Source organism: Grampus griseus (genome assembly GCF_964374135.1).
Source record: "Grampus griseus genome assembly, chromosome: 10".
NCBI classification, from domain to species: domain Eukaryota; kingdom Metazoa; phylum Chordata; class Mammalia; order Artiodactyla; family Delphinidae; genus Grampus; species Grampus griseus.
The window spans coordinates 73324694-73336112 of record NC_139004.1 but is presented as its reverse complement, the minus strand read 5'-3'; the positions used below and the strand labels follow the sequence as shown (position 1 = coordinate 73336112).

Sequence of the window (11419 nt, the reverse complement as noted above, 5' to 3'; positions counted from 1 at the left end):
TTGCTGATCTAGACTTATTAAATTTATTTTATGTCATTGTGGTCACTTTTACAGCGGTTTAGATTTATTTTCAATCACATTACTGTTCACAGAATTCACAGAATTCATTAACAATCTAGTATTTTACATCCAAGGGTTTTCAATAGCACAGCAAGATAGAAAAGAGGTGCTTGGGAGCGGAACCCGAGTCTGATTATTTAGATAGATGTCTAGAACATTATTGCTTTATTAGTTCTTTTTAAAAAATAATAAATTATTCCCAGGGAACCCACCCTGCCAGGTGTTCTTTGTACTGCAGCTGTCCCGGGTTCACTCAAGACATACCTGACACGGGGGTGCTGGTCAAATCACCCACCTGTGTTCTCTGCTGCTCTGAGAGCTGGCAAGGCAGAACACGCCCTTCTGCATGTGTAAATATTTTCTACAGCCTGCCGTGTTCCTCCGTGGTCTTGCAGTTGACGGGCTGCATTCACATATGGGACTCTACGTAAACTTAAATTAGACATAAACGGGAGGGGCTTGGTGAACGGGGACTAACACTCCTAAAACAGCCACTGAGCATGCACGGGAGAGTGTCAGAAGCAACAGAAATACCTCGAGCCTCAGTCTGTGAGGAACATCTTAAAGAAAATGTCCTCGGTGGTTATGGTCCAATGTGGGCGCTTTGTGACATGAACTTGAAGACTTCTGGGTAGATTTCATAGATGGGTTTTCTTATTTCGTTCCATGTGAATGTGCATTTTGTGAAAAACATCTTGGAGTTTTCCTCGTGGCCCCCGAAGCTCTGTGGATCTGTAGAGACTGGGGCTGGAGGACTTGGCTTCCTCAGGGACGCTGGCGCTCCCACCGCATTTGGGGCAGGATCCCTGAGAAGTGGTGGCTGTGTCAGATTCTGGAGATGGGAGTGGATGCTGGGTGCGGAGTGCAGGCTGCCACTGGGGCCTCAGTCCAGCTTCTTGTCGTTGTCTGTGCTGTGCACAGAAGCTAAGAAGTCGACAATGAGCTTGGCTGTCTTCCTGGGTCTCTCCATCACCACCGAGTGCCCACAGTTTTCCAGGAGCTCCACCTGGCAGTTGGCAATCGACTTGGCCAACATGTCCGCCCCAGACACGTCAAGCACCTGCAGGATGAGAGAGAAACTAGACGGAAAAGGTTCAGACCCCTGTGCGCTCTGTGGACAGAACTCCCAACCAGGCCTGGCAGGGGTGATTTTTAGGACGAAGTCACTTCAGTGTTGGGGCTTGTGGCTCTCTGACGGAAGTGACCACATGCCTCATGTTTTATCCTGCAGCTCAGCGCTAGGAGGTGTGCCGCTGGCAGCATTACTGAGGTGGAAACACAGACCCTGCCCTGAGGACATCCTGGTCTGGTGGAGAAGCCAGACAGGACAGCAGACAAATGCAGCACGATGTAGCGAGGACTCTGATGGGGGAGGATCCTGGGAGCTGAGAAACCACACGGGAGGGGAATTCATGGAAGAGGGAGCAGCCCAAGGGTGGGAGGTCATGGCAAATGCAGGGGACAGCAAGGAGCCTGGTGCTGTCTGAGTGGGGATGGATGTGGGGAGGGACAGAGGGGGCCCACTCCTCCAGCCACGCCAGGAGTCAGGCCTCAGTCTGTGGGCAGCTGGGGGCCGTGGAGCTGTGTCAAGGACAGCGGCCAGTGATGTGATCAGGCTGGGCCAGGAGAACGCACCCTGCCCCTGGACTAGGGGAGCCCAAGCTGTGGGGAGGCCACACAGGAGACGCGCAGAGGGGAAGACTAATTATCACAAGCTGGAGGAGTATCTCCTGAAGGTCCTTTGGGGGTCCCTGAGCTGCGGGACCTCCGGCACTGAAGTTTGTTAATAACGGGGGGTGCTTTTCCAACCACTTTTCCAGGGCCAACACCTTTTGAACAACGCAATTGCATTTTCACCTGGGTTACCTTGCTACTTTAACGCCAACCTACCGACTTTCTCCCCAACACATTCCTTTGGTGTCGGGTTTGTATTGACTCCCCTTCTCTTAGTCACTTTCATCTTCAACTCATCCCAGACAAGGTGGGCCCCTCCATCCATAAGAGCAAGAGCAAAACCCCAGCATACTCGAGCACGGTCTGTTTCTGAGCTTTAGTCTCATCAACGCAGATCATTAAAACCAAGATTTGCCGCCCACTGGGAAGCGGGGTGAGCGGAATGCAGAGCACCCTGGGCTGCGAAAATGCAAAAAGGAACAGCTAATGGGGAGCATGACAGGATTTTGCCTCTCCCTGTTGGTCCCCGAGAGCCCACATCACCTTTGGGATTTTTAGAATGAAGAAAGGCCTTCATTGTTCTGACTCTGATTTCTGACTGAATGACTCCCTGCTGGCCCAGCCTGGGTCCCACTTTTCCTATCAGGCGTCCACAAAGCTGCTTTCAGTCCCTGGCTGGTGCGAAGGAAGCACAGGAGGTCTCCCTCCTCTGGATGCCCTCGTTCCTGTGCTGTGCATTCTCGGCTGCACCTGGCTGACGTGAGACAGCTGCACGCAGACGACGCCACCACCGCTGCCTCCCGGCCTGCGCCAGGCCACAGACCTGGCTCCCCCAGGCACACAGACCTGGCTCCCCCTCCCCAGTCTCTTCTCCTGGGTCGTCCACAGTTGTGAGCCTTTGTGGTGCAGCCTGACTTCCTGCCTGTGCTTTCACACACATACAGTGGGGATGTGCAGCCTGCCCAGGGCTCACAATGGTGGCTTTCACCTTGGTGTCCACAGGGGAGCTGTCTCAACGGGGAAAGCTTTACTCTAATTTCCTTTCTCACGACTGTCAACAGCATAAGACGGCTAGATACCCTTTAACAGACACTGTAATTCTGTCTGCCTGTGGGCTCCATTTCCCACCGTCTCCTCTTGCTTTTAACTTTCCAAGAACTTTCAATAAGATATGATTTCTAAAGAACAGTGGCAAACCAAAGGGGAGCTTCTGGGGTATAAATGAGTATTTCTTTGGAGGGCTTATTATGGGTTGATTGTGCCCCCTCCCCAAATCCATATGTTGAAGTCCTAACCCCCAAAACCTCAAAATGTGACTTTATTTGGAAATAGGGTCATTGTAGATGTAATTAGTTAAGAAGAGGTTATACTGGAGCAGGGTGGACCCCTAATCTAGTATGACTGGCATCTTACAAAAAGGGGAAATTTAAACACAGAGATGCATAGGCACAGGGAGAATGCCACGTGACGATGAAGGCAGAGATGAGGGTGATGCGTCTATAAGCCAAGGAACACCAGAGACTGCCAGCAAACTCCCAGAAGCTTGGGGAGGGACATGAAACAGACTCTCCTTCAGAGCTCCCAGGAGGAACCAACCTGCTGACGCCTTGATCTTGGACTTCCAGTCTCCAGAACTGTGAGACGGTCAATTTCTGTTGTTTAAGCCACCCACTTTGTGGTACGTTGTTACAGCAGCCCTAGTAAACTAATAGAGCCACCTGACAAAGCCTCTGACCTAGCGATTCCACATTTAAGAACTGACCCTTCAGATATGCTCTCAACACTCCGCAAACACACATGTATAATGATGTTCACTGATGTGTTGTTTAATGGCAAAATTGAAAATGACCTAAGGGACCATCAATAGGGCACTAGTTAAATATACTGCAGCAGAGCCATATAACGGAGTACTGTGCAGCTCCCAAAAAGAACAGAAAATTTTGTTTTGGGCAAGGATCATTCACGAATGATAAATCTAAGGGGAATGTTTGATGACGGGCAGGATATCTGCACAGTCTCAGAGTGCCTCCCCCCAGACCGCTTACCAGTTGCCAGGGGAGAAATAATTACTCTAGATGAAGAAAACAAGACGTCGTGACCAGACAATCAAAATTCCCATCACCAGGACTTCCCTGGCAGGCCAGTGGTTGAGACTCTGTGCTTCCACCGCAGGGGGCATGGGTTCAACCTCTGGTTGGGGAACTAAGATCCCACATGCCACACAGCGTGGCCAAAAGAAAAAAAATCCCCATCACCCAGTGGCAGAAAGACACTGTCCCTCTGAGGATGTGATATCTTATCACCCATGAGATAAGGGATATATGGCAGGGATATATAACCTGAATTTAATCACGAGGAAACAGCAAACAAACTCAAATTGAGGAACATTTTGTAAAATAACTGGCCTGCCCTCTTCAAATATCTCAATGTCACGAAAGATAAAGACAGACTGAGGGAAACATTTCATATTAAAGGAGATGGAAGAGACATGACATGCAGTATGTGATCCTGGTTCAGGGGGCAGGAGGAGGGGTCTACGTAGGACGTTATTGAAACAACAAATACATTTGGAATATGGACTGTAGATTAGTTAAAAGCGATCGCATCAATGTTAAGCTTCCTAAATGTGACAACGTACCGTGATTACGTGAGAGAATATCCTGGTTTGCAGTAAATACACCTTGAAATATTGGGGGTAAAGGTACATAATGTAAGCAACCTACTCCAAATGGTCCAAAAATACATATTTCTAGATCTATCTAGATGAGGATGATGAAGCCAGTGTGGCAACTGTTCAAAAGTTGGTAATAAATAAGATGTGGTACACACATACCACGGAATGACACTCAGCAATAAAAAGGAACAAACTGCTGGCATACACAACAATACGGATGAACCTCCGAAACGTTACGCTGGAGTGAAAGAAGCCAGACGCAGAAGACTACATGCAATACGATAGCATTTTATGAAAATTCTAGAGAACTATATTCTAGGCAAAACTACAGAGACAAACAACAGATCAGTGGTTGCATGGGGCTGGGATAGGAATGGAGATTAACTGCAAATGGGCAAGAGGGAACTCTGGGGAGTGACAGAAGTGTTCTACGATTGGGCTGCAGTGGGGTGCACAAGGCGAATTTTACAGCATGTGAATTATATTTCAATAAAGCAGTTAAAACAGATGAGATGTGGTAAAGCAATATAGGAGTGCTCTGTACTATTTCTACAATTCTTCTATAAATTTGTCATTATTTCAAAATAAAGTATTTTTAAAAATAGAATGAGTACATCTGTATGGGCTGATATGAAGTGATTTCCAAGGTATATCTTTCTTATATATGTGAACTAAGGTGCAAAATAGTATATATATAGCACGTTTGAAAAACTTACAGATAAACTTATTTACGCATATTGATATATGCTTAGAATAGGAATGGGCAAACAATGGTCCCCTGCCTGTTTTGTGAGTAAAGGTTCACTGGAGCTCTGCCTGCCATTTGTCTGCATGTCCCCACGTCTGCTTTTGCAACACACAGCACAGTTGAGTAGATGTGACAGAGAACTTATCGCCAGCAAAGTTGCAAATATTTACTACCAGGCCCTTTATAGAAAACGTCTGCCAACTCCTGCCTTAGAAAATTTAAGAAATATACACAAGACTGTAAGTGTGGCCTCAAAGAAATGGGAATTGGGACCTGGAATGTTAAAGAGACCAAGTTCGCATTATAAATCTTTTTGTACTCTTTAAAGTTTTATGTACCATTTGATTATATGGCTTTGAGAAAAATAATTTGCAGAAATGATTTAAAATTGCCTTACGGGCTTCCGTGGTGGCGCAGAGGTTAAGAATCCTCCTGCCACTGCAGGGAACACGGGTTCAAGCCCTGGTCCGGGAAGATCCCACAGGCCGTGGAGCAACTAAGCCCGTGCGCCACAACTACTGAGCCTGTGCTCTAGAGCCCGTGAGCCACAACTACTGAAGCCTGCGTGCCTAGAGCCTGTGCTCTGCCACAAGAGAAGCCACCACAATGAAACCTGAGCACCACAATGAAGAGTAGCCCCCGCTTGCCGCAACTAGAGAAAGCCTGCATGCAGCAACGAAGACCCAACGCAGCCAAAAATAAATAAAAAAATAAAATAAATACATTTATAAAATAAAGCTTGTGTGTTTAAAAAAAAAAAAATTGCCTTACATTTTAGGAGGTCAATGTCATTGCTCTCAGCTCACAGAATGATGCTCCCCGTGAACACTGGCACCTGAACCAGGTGTGTGCCACCTCTTCCTGGGATCAGAAACCAGCCAGGCTCCCATTATAAATGACCTCTAGCTTCTCCTCAGAGCCCGGTCTGACTGACACAGGAGGTCACAGGGACACGCTACACACCTGATCTTGTTTCCCCCAGATGATCTGCGTCGGGACCTTGATCTTGTCCATGTTCTGATGGAGGGAGTATCTCGACTTCTCACTGACGATCTCCAAAAACACTTTTGAGAGAAGGAAAATAAAGTGAGTGCATGCTGGGCTGGGCTGTGGACACCACCGAGTGTAGACAGTCTTTGAGTCTAAGCCACTGCTTTTTTCTTGAGGGGCCCCAGAAAACTATCAGTCTCAGAAATGTAAGGAAAAAGAGGCAGCCACCCATAAAGCTTGACTTGTCACACAAGCTCAGAGCTTAACGCAGGGCTACTTACGTTTTCGGTAGAAATTGTTATGAGGGATGCGGACGTCGACAAGGCCTTGCAGGATCTGAAGATAAATAACCCAAAGTCAGAAGGCAAGGGAAGATTCCTATCCTCAGGCCTCACATGGGTCTGGGACAACGAAGGAAAAGAAGTCCAGCAGTTTAGGGTTCCAGCAGTTTAGGGTATTGTCGAGATCTGTAGGGCCTGGTCCTCCAAATTCCCATGATGTACTATCATGCAATGTAACAGGGAGTCAGGTTCATAAGAGGCTTTTTTCTTTCTCATTAGAAAGGAACTTTGGTAATACTGTGAAGCCAAAGGTCCCCTGCGGCATGTAAAATACACCCGAGATGGCCTGATAGCTGCTTTACCTTTGAGAAAATCTCCGCTTAGCCTGAGACACAATCAGGATGGAAATAATATCAACTAATTATTCAGTAATACCCAATGCAAAACAGGTCTATTTCAAAAACATTAAACCATTGGGGATGAAGGGCCTCTCAAACAATGAAGAAATAAACTATTGCAGAAATTGTGGGAAGGCTTCCAGTGTCCTGTGCTCATTGTGTGACACTGCCCTGGCCCTCCCTGCCACGGGCTGTGAGGCAGCAGCACAGGTGGACAGGACAGGCCTCCGGGACCTGCGAGATGGGCCCAGAGAGGTACTGTGGCCAGAAGGAACACGGCCCGCCTCTTCCCCCGCCTCAGGGTTCTTGAGGTAGTGTCCAGGGCTCACATTAGCAGCCATCACTCCTCTCATCTCCCTGGGAATGGTCTGAACCCCTTAACTGCACTCTCAGGAGTCCTGTGCACTGACTGAAGTGGGAAGATCCTGCCGTAACTGCTCTGGACTAAAGTGCTGGAGCATGACAGAATCTGACTACTCGGGAAGTGGAAGCCCAGAGGTGAGACCAATGGCAAGCTGTCCAACACACAGTGCTGAGCATCAGACATTTTCTTTGTTCTACTATCTATCCTGCACTCATGCATCTATCCATCTTCCATCCATCCATCCTCCACCTACCCAACTACCCATCCATCCTGCATCTCTGACTCAGACATGCACATGTCTATCCATGTGTCCACTTATCCTGCATCTGCCCATCCATCCTCCATCACCTATCCATCCTGCACCTCTGAATCATATATGCATATGTCTACCCATGTATCCATCTATCCTGCATCCACCAATCCATCCACCCTCCATCCCTGCTGTCTCCAGACATTTTCCCATCCATCCAACCAAGCATGCAACCATCCAGGTATTTTCACCATCCCTAAATCATCGAGGCATGCACATACATCAGTTCATGCATCCATCTATCCTGTATCTTCCTACACATCCATTCTCCATCCCTGCATTATCCTGGCTTCCTCCCATCCATTGATCCATCGAATCTATACCTAGGAGCTACCTCATGCAAGAACAGCCAAAGACAGAGTCCTTGCTCTTACAGAGGTAAGAATGGAAGACACAAACAAGCAAACAGACGACCATAACACAATGTGACGCAATGGGCTGAGTGCTCGGGTGCTCCAGAAAAGACTCTGGGACCTGCATTTATTTTCTCCCAGTGTTTTCACATCCCTGACAACTCAAAACATGGAAATTTCTAAAACCCTGTTTGGCCACTCTAATCTGGAAAGAGATAAGTGGAGAGTGGATCAGTGCAATGTCACGACTGAAAAGAGGATTTCATGGATAGAACATACCGCAGAAATCTGATTCTGGGTGCTTCCTCAGAGATGGGCCACACCCATGCATGAGTCATGTTCACAACTTCTAAATAGGACCCATTCTCTCAACTCCTAGGAGGACCCACCCCACCCTGAGGCAGGGTCCAGTTCCTGCAACAGAGTGAGATAATTTGCTGTTGTGAGGTCTCAGCCTCAGACTCCCTTGGTTTTCCCCACACTTTCCTCTCTTGGTTTTCCCCACACTTTCCTCTCTTGGTTTTCCCCACACAACCTCATTTAGACCCAAGATCTTTAATATCATCATTGGCTGATGGCTTTAACTGTACAACTCCAGGCCAGACTTTCCTCAGCTCCACCTGTATAGCCAACTGTCTACTTGACACCTGCACTTGATGGTCTCACAGGGAACTTGAACTTCAAACATCCAAAATGCAGCTCTTAGCTTATCGCTCAAGCCCACCATCCGTCTCCTTCTCTTACTCAGAAAACACTACCTTTACCCAACTGAAGTACCAGGAAGTCACCTGGGACTCCTCACCTTCCCTCATCCTTCATTCCAATTTGCCAGTTAAGTCCTGTCTTCTTCCTTCCAAAGCTTCTCCGGTCTTGTCTCCACTGCTACCACCCCAGTCTACACCACCCTCATCTCCAAGCCACAACAGCACCCTAAAGGGTTTCTCTGCTTCTGTCTGTGCTCACCTACAATTCTTCAGTGTTTCTCTTATTGTACTTAGAAAAACTCCAGTCTCCTTCCCATAACCTATAAGGTCCTATATGATCTAGCCCAGTGGTTCTCAAAGTGGTTCTTGGGAGTCCAAGACGTCAAACTATTTTCATAATAACACTAAATGTCACTTGTCTTTTTCACTTTTATTCTCTCTAAAGCATACTGATGTTCAGAGCCTACATAATGAGGGATAATGTCATCATTCTGAAGGCTAATGAAATAAGTGCTGTGTATCCTTGTGTTTTAAGTTTTTCTGAGTTTTAATTTCTAATATGGTAAATATCAATAGTTATAACTTCTAGAAACAAATGCTCGTCGGGGTTCTCAATAATTCTTATGAGTGTAAAGGGGTCCTGAGATTTTTTAAAACATGAGACTCTCTGATTCAGCCCCAGAATCCCTTTCCAACCTTTTCTCAACCCATTCTTTCCCTCACCCTCTGGGGTCCAGTCACCCTGGCCTCCTTCCAGCATCTTGAATTGACTGTGTTTTATCCATCGCTGCCGATGCTGCTGTCTCACAGAGGCTTATCAAAGCTTCTCTGGTCTCCCCTGTTTTCAATCACTGCACCATCTTCATTTCCTCTATAATACTTATTACAATTTGTAACTATTCGTCTTCTTGTTAATTGTCTGCCTCCCCCACTGGCCTGCATCTGCCCAGGGACTTTCTCTGACTTATTTACTCCCCACGGTGCTCAAGCACAGTGCCGGATACATCATGGGCACGATACAGATACTTGTTGAATGAATGAACAGATGAGTACAAGGCAGGAACGCAAGGAGAAAGCAGGTACTGGCAACCTGAGCCCTGGACAGAGGGCAGGCACACTGCTGCTGAGACCACGTTACCTGCTGGGGCACCCTGAAGCGGACATAGGAGCAGAGCTGGAGCATTTCACTCATCTCTTCTGGAGTGGATGGGATCAAGGGAATCTTCTCTACGGCGGCCGACTCCTGCAGTTCTTTGAGCCGTTGTACAAATTGATTATCAGTTGAGTACTGCAGACCTGTGGGATTCAAACCAAAACAGCTTGGCAATATATCTACCTTCTTACCAAACCCCATTTTATATAGAGAACTTCCCGTATCAGCCCAGAACTAATATATTCCTGGTGTTTTTCACCAGCAGATTTCTTTTTCATTGGTACCGACATCCTTGCTCAAAGTCAGAACCACACTCTGAGAAACATAGAAAAAAATTCTTCAGAATATTTGAGGGGCTCGTTACTCAAACTGTGGTCCATGGACCAGCAGTACTGGGAGCCCATAAGAAATGCAGCATCTCAGCCTTTTCCCTAAGTCTCTTAAATCAGAATCTCACTAAAGTTGCCAGGGGATTCATACGTAGGATAGAGTTGAAGGAGCACCAGTCTAGACTAAGACAGCTTGCCTGAGCCCCTTTCACATCTGTATGGTTGAGAGGAGACCTGGTGAAATGCATGACTGGACTGGAGCAACTGACTACTCCTTCCGTCTGCCTGGACCCACTTAATAATCTCTTATTTGGGGTCAATCCATAAACACAGCGAGAATGAGTGCCCGTGTGAGCTGTCCCCCATGTAGTCCCTCCTCCTCCAGGGGAGCATTAGGCGATCCTGAGCTGGAACAGCTCTCAGATTGACCATTATTTTCTATCACCTGAAGCACGACACCAAGAGTTCACACGAGCTGACGTACACAGGAGGGTAAAACTAATTTCATTTCCAACACTGAGCAAATGTCTAAGTGTTTAACTTAGCTGAAGAGCTAGAGCTTTGCAAGAGAGGCAGTGGCATCCATACTGTGCCACAGAGATCCACACTTTATAAAACTCCTATGTTCAGCAACTCCTCTAAATCTAACATGGGTATCGTGTGGCTCTCATGATGCCATGGGCAGATTACATGATCTATTTCCTTCTGCTTTAAAAATAATCCTAAACTAAATGTCATATGGTATACCCTGAATTGGATCCTGGAACAGAAAAGGACATTTGTGGAAAAACTAATGAAATCCAACTAGGGTCTGGAGTTTAGTTAACAGTAATGAACCAGTGTTGGTTTCCTAGTTGTGACAAATTTACTGAGGTTCATGAGCTATTAAAGGGGAGTACTGGGTGAAGGGCATGGGGGCCTCTCTGTACTATCTTTGCAACATTTCTGTAAATGTAAAATTATTTCAAAGTAAAAAAAGCTTATCTTTTCATTTTCATATACCAACAAATGTAATTCTAAACTTCTAATGGAAACTCTGGTATAAAACTCTTTCTCTGAGCAAATGAACATAAACTCAAAAAAGACCTTCCGTAAGTGATTTAAGATCTGACCTTCCGTAAGTGATTTAAAATCTAAATAACCTTCCAGAGGGGCTATTCCTCCAATTCTCAAACTTTATAAGACTAAATGATTTCAGACACAGTGCTTGGGAAAAGGAGAAGAGAAAACCCTTTGGGAGCTTGCCTTTGATTTCAATGAGCTTAACAGACCTGAAAACTGAACTTTCAGAGTAAGTAAAAGATTTCAAAGGTAAATTCAGTTATGTTTCAGTGGAAGGTGTACAAGTTCAATTCATGGCTGGATTCTACCGGGTAAAGGA

General features: G+C 46.4%; 1 protein-coding gene across 2 annotated transcripts in view; it reads right to left on the bottom strand.

The window, feature by feature from the left end:
* Positions 1-11419, bottom strand: part of ABHD6 (abhydrolase domain containing 6, acylglycerol lipase) — a 53828-nt gene continuing 42409 nt past the window's right edge. For both annotated transcript variants that reach the window (XM_082663865.1, XM_082663866.1), the window contains exons 7-10: positions 9695-9852; positions 6428-6482; positions 6120-6220; positions 1-1120 (exon numbers count right to left, since the gene is read on the bottom strand). In XM_082663865.1, the coding sequence (XP_082519991.1) occupies positions 944-1120; positions 6120-6220; positions 6428-6482; positions 9695-9852 (491 nt within the window). In that variant the 3' untranslated portion in view covers positions 1-943. The remainder of the gene's footprint in view (positions 1121-6119; positions 6221-6427; positions 6483-9694; positions 9853-11419) is intronic.